Consider the following 18,789-nt stretch of genomic DNA (forward strand, 5'->3'; position numbering starts at 1 on the left):
CAAGAATCAACCAATGAATGCATAAATTAAGTGGAACAACAAATTGATGTTTCTCTTTTTTAAAAAAAAAAATAAAAGATTTATGAAGGAGGCTGGGAACAGGGCTCTTACCAGCAGGCCGGGTGGGCAGGAAGCTGTCAGGGTTTCTGGGATGCCTAACACCTACAGGGACCTCTCCCTGTATCCCTCATCTGCATGACCCCTCTACCCCACACAGAAGGTAGTGTCATTGTCCACGTCATGGGAGAGGGCCCTGAGCTGGTGAGGGGATCCTGGAGGTGGTTCACAGTAAGTCACAGGGACAGAGCTGGTTCACAGGACGTCTTGGAAGCCCATGTTGTGGCCCCGGGATGTGGCTCTTCAAGTTAAGTGTAGAATCCAGCCAGGAGGGACTTTTTGAGTTCGCCCAGGGTCCCTGGCCCAGCTCCTGTCATAGGTTTTACTTTGGGGCCAGTGGGTGAGAAGACTGAAAAACTCCTCCTCGGACCACTCGCACTAATCAGCGGGGTCAGCTCAGTGAGGCTCCTCTGAATCCAACCTGAGTCATTCTGCAACGTGATCCCAACTCCTTTCTTGGAGGTGGGCCCTTCAAGGCCAGGTGTGGCCAGCCTGCCCTGCGCCTACCCTACATCCTGAGCACCTATGGGGAGTTCTCTGGACAAGCGTTGCTTCCCCGCAGCCCAAGAAACAGGAAACCCGGAATGCACCCATTCCAAAGAAGTGTTGTGCGAGGAAAATACGGGATGACGTGGTGCATGCAACAGGCGGGCATGGAATCCTGCCCACATGTAGGGAATCATGCTCCAAGCGGAGGAAGAGCAGGAGCAAAGGCTCTGCTCTAGGGAGGCCCCAGCCCACTCTCCCTCACCACTCCTCGGCCAGATTTGGAGAAACGCTCTCCCTCCTGTCCCGGTGCACGCGCAGAAGAGGACAAGAGGACCCTCTGCGTCACTCCACTCAGAGCATTCAGTTGGGACTGTCAGGTGTCTCCCAGGTAGGATCTCCAGGGACTTGCTGGCTGTTACACAGCGCAGTCATTCTGCCCGATCCAGCCACTAGCCGCAGCTCTGAGGACGTGAGCAGAAGCTCGCTGTAGCGGAGACCGGACCAGGCGCAACGCCTTGCAACACAACCACCGTTCCAAATCACAGAAACAAACAGACGGACATCATTACCAATCAGAATCCAAGTTTTGTGGGCGCGGCCGCGCAGGCGCAGTGTCAGACACTGCCCCCCCCCCCCGGCGATTGGGCAGCGAGGCACGTGAGACGGGACTTCCTGTCGGGGCGGAAGGGTTTCCACTGCAGCGGTGCTGCTTATGGCCTCGCTCAAAGGCGTGCTCGGGCTGTCGCTCGCGGCCGCCCGTACCCTGTCACGGCTTCCCGGATACCGCCCGGCGCCTGCGCTCGGCTCCGCCACTACAGCCTCCCGCGGCGCCGCCATGGATCCGGCGCCCCACTGGCTGGCGGGGCTGCGCTTCGACAACCGCGCCCTGCGCGCGCTGCCGGTGGAGACGCCGCCACCGGGCCCCGAGGACGCCGCGTCCGTGCCACGGCCCGTGCCCGGGGCTTGCTTCAGCCGCGTGCGGCCCACGCCCCTGCAGCAGCCGCGCCTCGTGGCTTTGTCGGAGCCCGCGCTGTCGCTGCTGGGCCTGGGTGCGCCCCCAGCCGATGACGCCGGCCGCGAGGCGCGCGAGGCAGAGGCCGCGCTCTTCTTCAGTGGCAACGCTCTGCTGCCGGGCACCGAGCCTGCCGCGCACTGCTACTGCGGCCACCAGTTCGGCCAGTTCGCGGGGCAGCTAGGCGACGGCGCCGCCATGTACCTAGGCGAGGTGTGCACGGAGGCCGACGAGCGCTGGGAGCTGCAGCTCAAGGGCGCCGGCCCCACGCCCTTCTCCAGGTGGGCGCCTCCTCCAGGTGTAGATGGAGTAGGGATGGAGTGGACATGGAGTGGACGCATGCCCACAGAGCTCCCTCCACCTCCATTGGGGTGATATGTCACTCTGGAAATTTCGACCTAGGGACAGAGAACCTGTGGGTTCCTGGCCCAGGGAACAACTTGGAGGGAGGTCCTGCGGGCAGAAAGGAAGTGCTGGGCCCCAGCCTTCCGCCCTGCTACTTGCCCAGAGCCCCTGCCTCCTCTGGACTCTGAGCCAGGTGTAGCGTCCGACCACACAGCACTGGCAGCTGCCCATGCTCTGTGCTCACAGACTGCCCAAGGACTTTGTGCTTGGGACACACTGTTCACCATGTGTGCAAGGGAGCCTGGGTGGCTCGACAGGCAAACTCATTCTGAGGCTTCCTCTACATGCTTGTTGGGCAGTCTGCTTTCCTCCACTGCTGAGCATCTGTCTGTCCACTCACAGGTGCCTGCTGTGCCCAGCATAATAACAGGATCCCTCAGATCCACGCTCCCAGGGGTCATCTCCCAGGCCAGCCCTGTTCTGAGCACGTGGGCGCCCCCCCCACACACACACACACGCACACGCTGCCTTGTGCCTCAGAGACAGACAGTGCTAACAGTCTGTTTTGCTCTTTTCCACTTAACAGTTGGTATATTTAGTCCCTATTCATAAACCATTTGTTAAATGGCTAAGAAAATTATACTTAAGTTGGTATTTTATCATCAAAAGAACCTGAGGGCATGTCTCTCTTCTGGCCACTCTGCATTCTCCCCCACTTCCAGGGCCCAAACATATCACTCACCCTTTATCCCTACCCCAAGCAACTTTATCTCAGATCCTCAGAATAGCTGGTTCTTCATTCCTCCGTCTCCAAACTGGCTGTCTCTGAAGTTCGTTTCCCTTGTTCAGCCTGGCACCCCCACCACCCATCTTGAACTTGCTTCTCAGAGTTGTCTGCACCAGTGACTGACAGAAAAGCTTTGCCCTTGCAATGATATGTAAATGCTTCTCACCAGGGCACCTACTCATCTCAGTATCTTTAAACTTTATGTGTACATTTTGATAGTTTATTTTTGCTAGTTATAAAGACAGACCTTTTTATGTGAGTCATCAGCTATTGAAGTCACATTTTGTTCTTGAACACTTGAGTTTTAAGTCAGTGTTTCCAGGCCTGAAGTTTGAATAGTTTTTCCTTTAAAAGAAAGGGGTCATCTGACTTACTTAGGTTTGCATCCACCACCCCCATGTGTTTTGGGGTCTTCTGCCTCAGTAACACCAGAGGCTGAAGTCTAAAGTGCCTATGGATGGCTTGAGGCCAGCTGCTTTGAGAGTCCCTGGGTGTGGGTTTTGGAGAGTGCGCAGGTAGCTTCTTGCTGTGGGGGTCAGGATTTCAGGACAGGCCTCTCCTGGCCCGTGCAGTTTGGGCTCAGATGGGTCCTTCCTAGCAGCTCAGCTGAGCACAGATACGCACATGCAGGAGAAGGGACTTGACAATGGTTCTGTCAGCTGGGGGGGGGGGGGCAGGGTGCCTTCTGAAGCTCTTCACCCTGCTGTGTGACTGTTGCTCAGTTCTAGCATCTACTTTGGAGAGCTCTTTCTAGGCAAAAAGGCTGTTTTCAGATTACTTTTACCAGATTTGACAGGAGCCTAAACTGTGCTGGCTCCTTTAGGACAACATGAGATCAGGCTGTGCTGAGAGCTAATTCCCAGGCCAGGGACCGGGTGGAGTGATATTTGAGGACGGATTACCGTGGCATAGTTCCTTGCACTGACCAGAAGTTGAGTGGGATAAAGAGAGCCTTGGGGTGACTGCCAGGCCTGGTTCCAGAGGGGTGTCGCTCACATCTGGGAGGAGTTACACTCACACTCCCAGGGAGGGCAAGGCAGGAGGTCTAGGTGTGTCCCAGCACCCTGAGCACTGGTCATGGGCTTGATACCTACTTAACTCCTGGCCTCTGCAGGCATGGGCCCCAGCTCCCCCCATCCTTATGCTGGGCCTAGGTCTACCCCCTTCCCAGCAGAGGATATGGGCAGCTGGTACCCCCCAGGCGCCTCACTTTGCCTTGGTGCCCTGCCAGGTTAGATGAAAGTTATGCTCATTGTCTTACCACACATTTGTATTTTTGTTCTTAGAGAAATTTCTAAGTCATTGCAGTTATCTTCTTGCTTGGGACTGTCCTGGGCCAGGCCTGGCTCCCAAGTGTACAGATCCAAACTCACTTTGTTGTGTTTATTTGTGGGGTGGGGGCTCTTGGAGAGCAGAGTATCCAGCCCCCTAATCATATAAGGAGGGGCTGAAGCCATAGCTCACACAAGCCAGCTGTTCTTGGCCTGCTACCATTTTCCTTTTTTAATAAAAAAAAAAGTTTCCAGTCCAATATGTAGGAAGCCTGGACGTTGCCAGTTTTGTTCTAACAACAAGTAAAAAGCTGAACAACTGAAAACTCAACAGCTCTTCTGAGTTCTGTAAGAGAAGAGAGGTCATAGGGCACACCTCCACTCCCAAATCAGAGAAACTGACAGAAAGTCACAGTTCACCAGAGCAGGAACCTTGGCAGTATCCTTGCCCTATAAGTGATGGAGGCTCAGTGTGGACAGCTCATTTAAAAACTCCAGGAGGACACAGTCATAAGAGGGCCCTACACTTTTGTGAATTTTGTCTCCTGGAATGCTGTTATTTCAGTAAATTTCAGAGAGCAATTCCCCCTACTTCTGGTAGGGGCGAGGAAAAGGAACTATTTGAAACACAAGGGCACTGAGGTGTTAACAAGGCCTCACCTCAGGGTACTGTGTAATCAGAGCCTGACTCACTGGGTGAAGGGAGCACTCAACTCCAGTCACTCCAGCCTTCCTGTCCCACCTAAAGAGGGGTGAGGGGATGGAGGAGCACGAATGGAAGGTCACAGGCCGGAGGAAGTTCACTGAAAGACCAACCTAATCATAGGACCATAGAACACCCCTCGACACACCTCACCACTGCACCACTAAAGGTCTATTCACCACAGTTCCTTTTACCCAAGACATCACGCCTGGCTATCAAAAAATTGCAAAGCATACCAAAAGGCAAAATACATAGGCAGAAGAGATAGAGCAAGAGATAGAGCCAGCATCAGAACCAGACTCGTGTAGCAGAGATATTGAAATAATCAACGAGGACTTTGAAACAACTGTGACTAATGTGCTAGGGCTGTAATGGATAAAGTAGGCAGCATGCAGGAACGATGGGCCTTGCCAGCAGGGAGAAGGAAACTCAAAGAACCAAAGGAAACATTAGAGGTTTCTAGCAGAAACACTAACAGAAATGAAGAATGCCTCTGATAGGCTCATTAGAAGACTGGACCCAGAAGAGGAAAGAGTCTTTGAACTTGATGGAATCTCAATAGGAACTTCCAAGAATGAAGAGCAAAGAGAAATATGCCTGGGGAAAGGGGGGAAAAAAAACCGGAACAGGAAGAAATATTTGAAACAGAAAGACTGAGAATTTTCCCACATTAATGTCAGAGCCAAACGGATCCAGGACGTTCAGAGAACACTTAGCAGGATAAATGCCCCCAAAACACTTTTTGTTGGCACATTTTCAAACTACAGAAAAGCAAAGATAAAACACAAGTCAGAGGAAGAAAACACCTTAAAGGAGCAAAGCTAAGAATTCCATCCAACTTCTCAGAAGCTGTGCAAGCAAGAGAAAAGCGGAGTAAAATACTAAAAGTGTTAGGAAAAAACCCAGCTGACCTGGAATTTTATACCCTGTAAAATACCCTTCAAAATTGAAGGAGAAATAAAGACTTTTTCAGACAAAAATTGAGGGAATTTGTTGCAAGTATCCCTGCCTTGCCAGAAAAGTCAAAAGAAGTTTTTTACGTTTTGGGGTTTTTGTTTTTAGAAATTTAATGGGTGACATTAATCAATAAGAGTATGTAAATTTCAGGTAAACATTTCTATAGCATTTGAACTGTTTATTGTATTGTGTGCCCATCACCCAACAAAAGAAGTTCTTTACAGAGAAGGGCAGTGATGTAGGTCAGAAATTTGGATTCACATAAAGGAAGGAAGAGCATAGAAGAAAGAAGTGAAGGTAAAATAAATACTTGTATTTTTTTATTCCTTATCTAATAAATCAGTGTTTTTCAACTTTTGATCCACAGGCCAGTCCACCAGAAACTTCATAATGATCCGTGAAAGAGTTAACCACCCTGATGCGGTATGAAGATTAAAGCCTCAATGATCTTAGTTGAATTCACTTATTATGCTTAGGGTGATTTCTCCCTTGACAGCCCCTGAAATAATTCTTATTTTCACTAGTCCCCAAGTGTAAAAAGGTTGAAAGCCACTGTAATAGATAACAGTTTGTTTCAAATACTACTTGCAACACTGTAGTTGCTTATATATATATATAATTATACTTATATTTATATATACACTTGCATGTGCTTCTGTGTAAGTGATATTAATGGTATAAGGCAGTGGTCCCCAACCCGCGGGCCGCGGACCGGTACCAGTCCATGGGCCATTTGGTACCAGTCTGCAGAGAAAGAATAAATAAATTATTTCTGCTTTATTTATATTTAAGTCTGAATGGTGTTTTATTTTTTAAAAATGACCAGATTCCCTCTGTTACATCCGTCTAAGACTCACTCTTGACGCTTGTCTTGGTCACGTGATACATTTATCCGTCCCACCCTAAAGGCCGGTCTGTGAAAATATTTTCTGACATTAAACCGGTCCGTGGCCCAAAAAAGGTTGGGGACCACTGGTATAAGGGATGGGAGGGAGCAATTGGGATTATTTTGTTATTATAAAGTACTCTACTGGGAAGAAGTTTAGTGTCATTTGAAAGTGGACTTGGATTACTTATAAATGTACAGAAAATCTAGGGCAATGACTTAAAATAGGTAAAAACTATATATATATTTGAACCCCTGAGGTCGCTGGCTTGAGTCCAAAGGTCGCTGACTTGAAGCCCAAGGTTGCTGGCTTGAGCAAGGGGTCACTCCCTCTGCTGTAGCTCCCTGGTCAAGGCACATAGGAGAAAGCAATCAATAAACAACTAAGGAGCCACAACAAATAATTGATGCTTCTCATCTCTCTCCCTTTCTATTTGTCCCTCTGTCTCTGTCACACACACACAAAAAAAGAAATTGAATCAGTAATCAATAACCTTTCAAAGCAGAAAGCACCAGGTCCAGAGGGGTGCCCTGGTGAATTCAAACATTTTAGGAGAAATTGTACCAATTCTCTACAACCTCTTTCAGGATATAGAAGCAGAGGGAATACTTCCTAACTACTCTGTGAGGCCAGCATTACCCTATTATTAAAACCAAAGACAATACAAAAAACCTACACACCAACATCTCTCGTGAATATAGATGCAAAAATCTTCAATAGAATTTTTGTAAATTAAAGCAAACAGTGTATGAAAAGAATTATACACAATGGCCAAATGAGACCTGTCTCAGGTATACAAGGGTGGTTCAACATTCAAAAATCAATCATGAAAAGTCTGACCTGTGGTGGCACAGTGGATAAAGCATCGACCTAGAACACTGAGGTCCCGGGTTCAAAACCCTGGGTTTACCTGATAAAGGCACATATGAAAGTTGATGCTTCCTGCTCCTCTCCCATTCTCTCTCTTTCTCTTCCCTCTCTAAAATGTCTAGTGTTTAAAAAATTTTTTAAATCAATCATGTAATCACATCAGGCTGCAGAACCAAGATTACATGATCATCTCAATGGAGGCAGAGAAAGCATTTGACAAATTTCAACAAAGGAATAGAGGCGATTGTCCTCAACTCAATAAAGAGCATCTACAAAAATCTATAGTTAACATCTACTTAGTGATGAGACACGGAGATTTCTCTAAGATGAGGAACATGGCAAGGTGTCCTGCCAGCCCTGCTTTTCAGCATTATACTGGAAGGCCTAGTTAAAGCAGTGAGATAAAAAAAAAGAAGTCTGAGGTATACAGACTAAGATGGAAGGAATTGCCTTTGCAGATGATTATGTAGAAAATCTCAACAGACGAAAATTGAGATAACAAGTAATTACAGTGAAGTTACAGAATTCAGAGTCACTATACAAAAGTCAGTTACTGTATACCAGCAATAAGCAATTGGAACTTGAAATAAAACAATGCTAGCACATAAAAACATATGCATGGGTATTTGTGGCAGCTTATTCATAATTGCCAAAACTTGGAAGCAACCAAAGTGCCCTTCAGCAGGGGATGGATAAAGAAACTGATTCATCTAGACGGTGGAATATCATTTAGCACTTAGAGATGGGCTTTCAGGCTATGAAAAGACACACAGAACCTTAAGTGCATATGACTGAGTGAAAGAAGTCAGCCTGAAAAGGCTGCATGCTGTGTGATTCTAAATCTATGATGTTCTGGAAAAGGCAAAACAATGGAGACAGTGAAAAGATGAGGGGTTCCAGGGCAGGATGAATAGAGCGCAGAGAACTTTCAGGGCCATGGACCTACTCTGTGTGACACTGTATTGGTGGGTGCATGTCATTATACGTTTGTCCAAACCCAAGGAATGTACAACACGGATATAAACTGTACTCTGGCAGGCATGGCGTGTCTAGATTCATCAATCATGACAAATGTCCCACCAGTGGGGATGTTGATGGTAGGGATGCAGTGTGTGTGAGACCACAGGGAGTGTATGGGAAATCTCTGCACCTTCCACTCAGTTTACTGTGAACCTGAAACTGCTCTGAAAAGTGGTCTATTAAAAATAATAAAAATAGAGGCTTAATGTAAAAAAAATGTTGAAAGCATATAAGGCTGTCCAAGGTGGTCTGAGGTCATTATACAAATAATGTTGTGTGTATATTGTTGTAAATGTTTTCATAAAGTAAATACATAAAAGAAGCAGTTGCAGGTTCAGAGGTGTGTGTGTGTGAGAGAGAGAGAGATGAGCAGTTGCAGGTTCAGGTGTGTGTGTGTGTGTGTGTGTGTGTGTGTGTGTGAGAGAGATGAGCAGGTGCAGGTTCAGGGTGTGTGTGTGTGAGAGAGAGAGAGATGAGCAGTTGCAGGTTCAGGGTGTGTGTGTGTGAGAGAGAGAGAGATGAGCAGGTGCAGGTTCAGGTTGTGTGTGAGAGAGAGATGAGCAGTTGCAGGTTCAGGTTTGTGTGTGTGTGTGTGTGAGAGAGAGAGAGAGAGAGATGAGCAGGTTCAGGTTTGTGTGTGTGTGTGAGAGAGATGAGCAGTTGCAGGTTCAGGTTTGTGTGTGTGTGTGAGAGAGAGAGATGAGCAGGTTCAGGTTTGTGTGTGTGTGAGAGAGATGAGCAGTTGCAGGTTCAGGTTGTGTGTGTGTGAGAGAGAGAGATGAGCAGTTGCAGGTTCAGGTTGTGTGTGTGTGAGAGAGATGAGCAGGTTCAGGTTGTGTGTGTGAGAGAGATGAGCAGGTTCAGGTTGTGTGTGTGTGTGTGAGAGAGATGAGCAGGTTCAGGTTGTGTGTGTGTGTGTGAGAGAGATGAGCAGTTGCAGGTTCAGGTTGTGTGTGTGAGAGAGAGATGAGCAGTTGCAGGTTCAGGTTGTGTGTGTGAGAGAGATGAGCAGTTGCAGGTTCAGGGTGTGTGTGCGTGTGTGTGTGTGTGATGAGAAACAGGCTGCCACGTGTCAGGGGCCTGATAGAACCTTCACTTTCCTGGCGTCTGGCCAGGCGCTGGCACTATGACTCTACACCTTAGACTACGTTGGGTTTGTCATTATCTGGTATCCTGGAAAGTGGGCTTTTTACAGTGAGGTGTGTTGTTTTATAACCACTTTAAGTGTCCTTTCTCTCAGTCTCTCCCGTTTGCCGGGGAACCTCAGAGTTGGGGGATCACCTGCCCAAGCAGCACAGTGACTCTGCGTTTGATTGCAGACAGGCTGACGGCCGCAAGGTCCTGCGGTCCAGCATCCGGGAGTTCCTGTGCAGCGAGGCCATGTTCCACCTGGGGATTCCCACCACTCGAGCTGGTGCCTGTGTCACGTCACAGTCCACCGTTGTGCGCGACATGTTCTATGATGGCAATCCCAAGCATGAGCCGTGTGCGGTCGTGTTACGAATAGCTTCCACCTTCCTCAGGTAATGTGGCTCCTCTGGGCCTGTCTGTATGTGCTTGGTTATCAGGTCATAGGAGATGTACTTATGCAGCTGGGTGACCCATTCAGAACCCAGTCCCGAGAACAGCCGTAGCAGACTGTCCATGAAGTAGACACTTTGATCCACAGGGAAGGACTTATGGACAGAAGGCACTGGGCATTTCTCAGGTCAGGACTACAGTCCTGTGTGTGAACATTGGTGCCCTATCCACCCACACTCCTTTGGACCCTTGTTGCCACTATAAGAGATGGGGTGATGAGAGGCAGTGGCAGCCAAGTGCAGCTGGTCTGACAGGCACCATGAAGTACCAGTGAGGGGTGCAGAGCCTTGGGTAGCCTGGGGACGGGCTCTCCAAACAGGAGTCTGACAGAAGTTGCATAAAATTCACCAAGAAAGTGACCTCACTTAGTGTCACTATGAATAAGGGACTCTTACCCGCCTGGTGCACCTGTGTCCCACACTTGTTCATTACCTGGGTTTCTTATGGTTCTGTCTCTGATGTGAGCCTTTGTCCAGATGGCACCGCAGTGTTTGACATCAAACCCAGCGTTGTCAGGAAGTAGCTGTGGGACCAAGCTGACCCAGTACGTGTGTGTCTGTGCACCTAGGGTGTCTCAGCTGTCACCAGGCCAGTCCCTGGCATTCCCTTTTGTCCTCTGGGGATGGCAGGAGTCAGGGCAGTGGTCAGCCTCATCCTGGGAAACCCTGGGTTTCTCCCTACAGTGGCACCACTGACATTTTGACCCACCACTCTGCTGTGGGGCTGTCTTGAGCCTTGTAGGGTGTTTGGCAACATCCCTGCTTCCACCCACTAGTCATTGGTGGTAACCATTGTGACAACCAAAAATGTCTCCAGGCATTGCTTCATGTGTTCCCAGGGGACACAGTGACTCCAGTGGAGAACTGGACGGTGTCCTGCTTGTCACTACACTGCAGGATGCCAGTGACTGATCTGTCTTTACGTTTGGGTGCACACAGAGCCCTCCTTGTCCTGGTAGAGTTGGGGCAGAGCTGGCTATGGCACTCCTGGGCCTCTCCCATGTGCACACAAGCTGCATGGCACTTGACCAAAAGTGAGCCGTGTTGTCTTCATATCGCTGAGAGACCAGTTCTGTTTGTTGGTTTTGTTTGGATCAAGATGTTTTTCCCGCTGTCAGCCACAGGTACATTGGCTAGAATTCTCCCTCTTCCTTCTTTCTTTTGGGCGTTGGGTCACGGTTAACCTGTTGAAAACTCGGGTCTCCCTCCAGGTTCGGGTCCTTTGAGATTTTTAAGCCTGAGGATGAGCACACAGGGCGTGCAGGCCCCAGCGTGGGGAGAAATGACATTAGAGTGCAGATGCTGGACTATGTGATCAGCACTTTCTACCCTGAAATCCAGGCTGCTCATGCCAATGACACTGTGCAGAGGAACGCTGCTTTCTATCGTGAGGTGGGTTCGGGCAGGTGCTAGTTCTACCTGCTTGGGGGATGGGGGTTCTGGGTCATCGGTCTTTTCACCAGAAGTGGGTACCAAGCAGGTGTTTGGGAGCCCACCTGCTTACTGCACTCTTCCTTCCCATTTTTGCTGAGACAAGTGCCTGGGCCAGAGGTGAGCTCAGCTCACACTTTCCAGGGGTGATCTGGGCAGGTCGCTCTACCTTTCTGAGCATCTGTCTCTTTGTTAGTGCAGCTGAGAGGATGGTGCTGCCCAGTGCCTGAAATGTCCACGCCTCATGTGAGACGTGGCATATGCAGGCCAGTGTCTGGGCACTGGGCATCTGGGAGCATCTTGCTGGGAACCCTGATCTCCCTGTGGCCAGCACATCCTCAAAGCTGCAGGGGTGCCGGGCAGTGAAGCCTGGTAGGATAAGCCCCAGGGCTGGCGGCCAGACCCTGGCCAGGACAGGTAGACCATTTGAACCTCCTTCCCAGGCAGAGTGTGGGGGCGAGGTGGGGTCCAACACAGGGGCCTGGACCCAGGGCAGGTTTTGCCTGACAGTGTGGCGACTTCCTTGTTTCCACATGGTCATCCCACTGGGCTTGAGTCATGGGAATGTCATGTTTCATGATTCTTATGGTAAAATACTAAATCAGTGAGCATATGAGAGGTAGACAGTATATGTGGGAGCAGAGCCCACATATGTCAACCCATCTAAAATACTTTCTTCTTAAGTATTCTCAAGCATTCCCCAGCATGGTCTGGGACAGGGCCCCTCAAAGGAGCACAGCTCACCCCTAGAAGGGAAAGATGGGTGGGAAGGGGGGCTGAAGGAGCAACCAGGCCCATCCTGCCCCAGGTGACACGTCGCACGGCCCGGATGGTGGCTGAGTGGCAGTGTGTCGGATTCTGCCACGGCGTGCTCAACACAGACAACATGAGCATTGTGGGGCTCACCATCGACTACGGGCCGTTCGGCTTCCTGGACAGGTGGGCACAACCCCACAGTGCCCGTGTCACTGGGAGGGGGTGGGACTGTCAGGCACGTGCAGCTGCTTTTATCACCACCTGTTGGTGTTCCCAGCAGTAGAGTCCCCTGCAGGTTTCAAGAAGGAAAAAGCACTTTAAAATGGGTGCTCTATGCCCTCCCAGGTCAGAAATGGACTGACGGGGCAGGGACAGAAGCAGATGGTGAGCAGGATGAAGGCGGTGCCTGTCAGGGGCAGGGCACCGGGGCAGCGCTGAGGACTGCGGCTTCCCTGCTCTTGAGGTGGAACCATCAGGGCTGGTGGCTGACTGAGTGGGTAGGAGAGTCGAAGACAGCTGCAGGGTCCTTAGCTGAGCCCGTAAGGCCAGGACCCCTGTCGGACAGGGCAGTAGAGCAGTGCACTTTGGGCGCCCCTGGTGGGACCGCAGTCCCCTGACAGGTTCCCTTGGGCAGCACTTTGGTTCTCACCCCATGTGGCAGGTATGATCCTGACCATGTGTGCAACGCCTCTGACAATGCTGGGCGCTACGCGTACAGCAAGCAGCCGGAGGTGTGTAAGTGGAATCTGGAGAAGCTGGCTGAGGCCTTGGCACCTGAGCTGCCCCTTGAGCTGGGCGAGGCCATCCTGGCTGAAGAGTACGACACCGAGTTTCACAGGCACTATCTGCACAAGATGCGCAGGAAGCTGGGGCTTGTGCGGGCTGAGAGGGAGGAGGATGCTGCGCTGGTGGCCAAGCTCCTGGAGACCATGCACCTGACCGGTGAGTGTGGGGGCTCAGTGTCCGCACTGTGTAAAATAGAAAGTGAAGTGTGTCCTTGAACCATTCCTCAAGTGGGTGTTTTAGTGGCATTAGGTACATTCACATTGTAGTGCAGCAGTCCTCACATCAATGTCCAGAACTTACCACCTTCCCTAACTGAAACTTCGTCCCCGTTAAACAGCGACTCCACATACCCCGCTGGCACCCACCTTACTCCTTGCTGTCCCTGTGAAGTTGACTGCTTTGGGCCCTCATGGAAGTGAAATCCCACAGCAGTAGTCCTTTTGTGTCCAGTGGATGTCACTGAGCAGGTCATCCAGGCCACCCTGTTAATTAAGGTTGAGTAATGCTGCGTTTCCTTGTTTCTACTCTGTTTTTACCATTTTGCATCTGTTAAGAGGATCATGGGTCTTACTCTTTCATTCATGCCCTATCACTTCATTTAAATGGCTGTAATAATTGTCCACCAACAGGGCCTCAGACAGACATTTATCTGTCTGGAGACTGGAAGTCTGAGATCCAAGTGCCAGAGTGGTGGGTTATTGGTGAGGCCACTTCTTCACTTACAGCCAGCCAGCTCATGTGGGGTCTTCACAGGGCAGAGGCAGGAGGAGTGGATCTCTTTCTCTTCTTACAAGGACACGGGTCCCATCATGAGGCCCCACCCTCACTACCTGACTGCCTCCCAGACTGGCCTCCTAACATTGTCACACATGAGGTAGAGGTTTCACATACGAATGTGGGGGACACAGACAGTCCATGGACTGGCCCTCGCATTCTTGGGACAAATCCTGCCCGGTTGTGGTGTCTGGTACTTTTAATATACTGACTTTGGTCTGCTGGTACTCTGTTGAGAATTTTTACATCTATATTCATTAGGCACATTGGTCTATAGTTTTCTTTCCTCATAGTGTCTGTCTTTGGCTTTGGTATGAGGGCAACACTGGTCTCAGAATAAATTAAAAAGTGTTTCCTCTTTCTTGGAATAGTTTGAGGATTCGTGTTAATTCTTTAAATGTTTGCTAAAATTCACCAGTGAAGCTGTCAGGTCCTTAGCTTTTCTCTTTTGGGAGGTTTTGGGTAATTCAATATCCTTGCTCGTTACAGAACTATTTAGATTTTCTATTTTTTCTTCAGTCAGTTTGGCAATTTGTATGTTTCTAGGAATTTCTCCATTTCACCTAAGTTATCTAATTTATTGGCATATGATTGCTCATCATATTCTCTTACAGTCTATTATTTCTGTATGATCAATAATTATGTCCCCACTTTGATTTCTGATCTGTGTCCTTTTTGTCACTGTAACTAAGTTTGTCAATTTTGCTAATCTTTTCAAAGAACCAACTTTGTTTCATCGATTTTTTCTTTTTATCTCTTTCATTTATATCTCCTCTAATCTTTATTTCCTTCCCTTCTGCTTACTTTGGTCTTATTTTGGTTTTTTGTTTTCTGGTTCATGGGGTATAATATTAGGTTATTGATTTGAGATCTTTTTAATCGATATAATTGACATGTAATCACTTCAGGTGTACAACGTAATTTGCTATTTGTATATATTGCAAAATAATCACAATAACTCTAGTTAACATTGGTTACCATGTAGTGGCAGTTTTGGTGACAAATGATGTGCTTTTATAACGGTGTTTACAGCTACACGTCCCCTTTGAGCGTTCTGTGGCACCCTGTGCACTCTGCGTCATGCGTTGTCTGAGTATTTTATAATTTCCTGTGTGATTTCTTTGTTGGATCCGTTAGTTGTGGTTTTCACGTTATCTGTGTGAATTTCCCAGGTTTTCTTCTATTTCAGTGATTTCTAGCTTTATTCCACTGCAGCTGGAGGAGATACCAGCCCTTTCAAACATATTAAAGCTTGTCTTGTGGCCTAACGTGGTCCATCAAGGTGCATGTGTCTTGAGAAGGTGGTGTGTGGCCTCCAATGGACAAAAGGTTGAGCTCTAGTTAGTTTACTGTTGTTCAGGTTCTCTATGTCCTTGACCTCCTGTGTAGACGTCATACCCATTGTTGAACATGGGCTGTGACTTGTTTCTCCCTTCAGCTCCATGGATGTTCGCCTTGCATATCTTGGAGCTCTTGTTTGGTGAATATGTGTTCGCATCAAGTGTTTGAGTACATTATATATATAATACTCTTTGTCCCTTTTTTTTGCGAGACAGAGAGAGGGACAGACAGACAGGAAGGGATGAGAAGCATCAACTCATAGTTGTGGTACTTTAGTTGTTCATTGATTGCTTTCTCATATGTGCTTTAACCCAGGCTGCAACTGAGCCAGTGACCCCTTGTTTAATTAAGGCAGCAACCTTGGGCTTCAAGCCATTGACCATGGAGTTGTATCTGTGATCCCGCACGCACTCAAGCCTGATGAGCTTGCGCTCAAGCTGGTAACTGCAAGGTTTCGAACGTGGGTCCTCAGTATTCCAGCCCAACACTCTATCCACTGCGCCACCACCTGGTCAGGCCTTATTTGTCTTTTATACATATTTTACTTAAAGCCTATTTTGTCCGAGAGCCACCCAGCTTTTTCAAGCTATTTACACAGGACATGTTTTCCATCCTTTCACTTCCAACTTTCTTTTTTGAGTCTAAAGTGAGTCTTAGAGACAGGTTATAGTTGGATCTTTTGTAATCCATTCTGCCTGCTTTTTCATGGGAGTTTAATTCATTTACTTTTAAAGTAACTACTAATGAGCCTGACTTGTGGTGGCACAGTGGATAAAGCGTCGACCTGGAAATGCTGAGGTCACCGGTTCAAAACCCTGGGCTTGCCTGGTCAAGGCACATTTCGGAGTTGATGCTTCCAGCTCCTCCTCCCTGTCTCCCTCTCTCTCTCCTCTCTAAAATGAATAAATAAAATTAAAAAAAAAAATTAAAAGTAACTACTAATGAGGAAGGGCTTTAGCCATTCTGTTTTCTGTGTCTTACAGTATGCTGCCCCTCATTTTCTCCATTACTACTTTAGTGTTTGGTTTTCTTAGTAGCACACTGTAATTAATCATTCCCTTCTTGTTTCCTCTTGTTTTTTGGATGTCCTCTTAGGGATTATGATGAGTGTGTTCTAACAAGTCAAAGGACTCACAGTGTCTGTCACGCTGAACCCTCTGCTAGGCGTGTTTCAGTGGCTTGTGAGCACTGTAGTTCCTGAGGGCCAGGGGCCAACCCCAGTGCCTTCGCCATTGTACCCATTTACAGATGAAGAAACTGGGGCTGGAGGCCTTAAGGATTTGCCAGGTCCAGAGTGGTGGTTGAGCTGGGTAGCAGATGGGTGGGAGCTGAGGAAGAGGCTGGAGGAGGGGTCAGGAGTCCCTGGACTTGACCTGGAGTAGGGCTCCCACGTGTTGGATGGGTGAGTATGGATCAGTCTGTGAGTCCATAGTGCTACAGGGGGGACGTGCAGGACCTGGCTTCTGCCTCCTAACACCTTGAGCATCTGTGTATTCCAGGAGCAGACTTCACAAACACCTTCTACCTGCTCAGCTCCTTCCCAGTGGGGCCGGAGTCTTTGGACCTGGCTGAATTCCTGACCACACTGACTGAACAGTGTGCCTCCCTGGAGGAGTTGAGGCTTGCCTTCCGACCCCAGATGGATCCCAGGTGAGTACTTGGGTTTTGCTGCCTTAGAATTTGTTCTGGAAAGGGAGAAACATTTAAAACAAGGCATGTTGGGGGACATGCACATCAGGGGATGCTGGACAGTTAGCTGGACACCTGGGGTCCCAGGCAGCTGCTTCACTCCCAGGAATGGAGGCTGGTCAGAGGGAAGGACAGCAGTGCTGACAGATATGGGGAGGCCAGGTGGCACAGGCTGGGAGATGGTGGCCTCTGTTTAGGGGAGGCTTCCCAGTTCAGCTCTTGGGCCTGACCTGGAAGAGCCTGTGAGCCCTTAGGCTTCTACCAGGCCAGGTGGGAAGAACATGCATGTCTTGAGTGTAGCCTACACTCAGGACAAAACCTAGGAGGTGTGGTTGGGGATTCTGATAAACCAACAGACTGTGGTCAAAGAGGAATTTAATGTAGCAGTGTTGGGAGTGGGCTGAGGGCTCTTGGGACAGGGATACAAGGTTTGGAGGAACCTGCTGGCAGAAGCAGTCCCTGACAGCAGTGACCTTCTCCCAGAGGATTCCATGCTGAATTGAGATGGAGCAGGTGCCAAGCAGCAGGGAAATGATGCCCTACCCCTGATTTTTCTGGGGCCTATGTGGTCTCACACCCTCCCCTACCCACCCCAGAGGTCCACTTGAGTCAGTCCATGGCCTCTGCTCCTTAGGTTCAGCTGTGTCTCATCACTTGGAGGGGCTGCTGAACAAGGATGGATAGCTCCTAGGTGCCTGTGTCTGCCTCATCAAGCCTGGGCTTCCCCTTTGATTGGGCTGTAGCAAGGGTGCAGCAGGGCAGCTGAGGCCATTTCCTTCTCCGGAATAGTCATCACCAAGGTGTCCTGTGGTCCCAGCCCACAGCCTGTAGTAGGGGTGGTGCAGCCTCATTACTACCCCCCCCCCCCCCAGGCAGCTCTCCATGATGCTGATGCTGGCGCAGTCAAACCCACAGCTTTTTGCACTCATTGGCACCCACGCCAACATCACAAAGGAGCTGGAGCGTGTGGAGCAGCAGTCACGGCTGGAGCAGCTGAGCCCCACCGAGCTGCTGAGCAGGAACAGGGGCCACTGGGACAACTGGCTGCAGGAATACAGGTGAGGCCAGCCCCACACTGACTGCCCAGCACCACCTCTCCGGGAACCCAATAGAGGAGGGGTGGAAGCTGTAGCTGCTACAAAGTTGGGCTTGGATGTGGTTCTAGAGCCAGGCTGGAGAAGGACAGAGAAGGTGCCAGTGATGACAGCGTCTGGCAGGCTGAGCGCCAACATGTCATGCATGCCAACAACCCAAAGTATGTCCTGCGGAACTACATCGCACAGAACGCCATTGAGGCTGCTGAGAATGGAGACTTTTCAGAGGCAAGGACATCCCTGTCCCTCCTTTACCCCTGGGTCACTCAGCAGGGGATGGGCCAGGGAGGGAAGGGCATCCCCAACAACCTCCTCCTTGCTCCTCCCCAGGTGCGGCGGGTGCTGAAGCTGCTAGAGGCCCCATACCACAGGGAGGGGGAGGCTGCCGAGGTCCTAGAAGCCACTGAGCCTGAGGGGGCCAGTGGAACAGCAGACCTGCGACACGCCTACAGTGGCAAGCCCCCGCTCTGGGCGGTGGAACTGTGTGTGACGTGATCTTCATAACTGCCTTGGAGGTCTCCATCCTAGGAGGCCCCCAAGGCCCCAAGTCATGCTGAGTCTGTGAGGCAGTGCCTAGCAGTGGAGCAACCCTGCACACCTGTCTCTCCATGATGGCAGAGATGTCCAGTCAGTACCTGACCTGTCTCTGTCTGACCATGACTCAGCCACCCAGCACTGTCCCACAACCAATATACTGCTCCGCACAAGGACAGCTCAGCAGAGGGGAATAGACCCAGGAGGACACAGCAGCCACACCTATGTGGCAGCCTGGGAGGGACTGCACTGCATGGCTCCTGCTTGTCAAGGAGCCAACCCCTAAATAAACCAGCAGCTTCTGAGGCCCATCTGTGTGTGGTCATTCTGCCCCCAGCCTGGTCCT

The 18,789-nt window shown here is 49.8% G+C and overlaps 1 protein-coding gene across 1 annotated transcript; it reads left to right on the forward strand.

The window, feature by feature from the left end:
• Positions 1 to 1,260: 1,260 nt before the first annotated feature.
• SELENOO (selenoprotein O) lies at positions 1,261 to 18,752 on the forward strand. Its single transcript, XM_066358742.1, has 9 exons — positions 1,261 to 1,899; positions 9,778 to 9,981; positions 11,250 to 11,430; positions 12,278 to 12,408; positions 12,887 to 13,167; positions 16,626 to 16,776; positions 17,688 to 17,873; positions 17,981 to 18,137; positions 18,240 to 18,752. Exons 1-9 carry the CDS (start codon positions 1,319 to 1,321, stop codon positions 18,411 to 18,413), a joined length of 2,046 nt encoding a protein of 681 aa, XP_066214839.1. The 5' UTR covers positions 1,261 to 1,318; the 3' UTR covers positions 18,414 to 18,752.
• The last annotated feature ends 37 nt before the right edge of the window (positions 18,753 to 18,789 follow it).

This window comes from Saccopteryx leptura, chromosome 1 (assembly GCF_036850995.1).
Source record: "Saccopteryx leptura isolate mSacLep1 chromosome 1, mSacLep1_pri_phased_curated, whole genome shotgun sequence".
NCBI classification, from domain to species: Eukaryota; Metazoa; Chordata; class Mammalia; order Chiroptera; family Emballonuridae; genus Saccopteryx; species Saccopteryx leptura.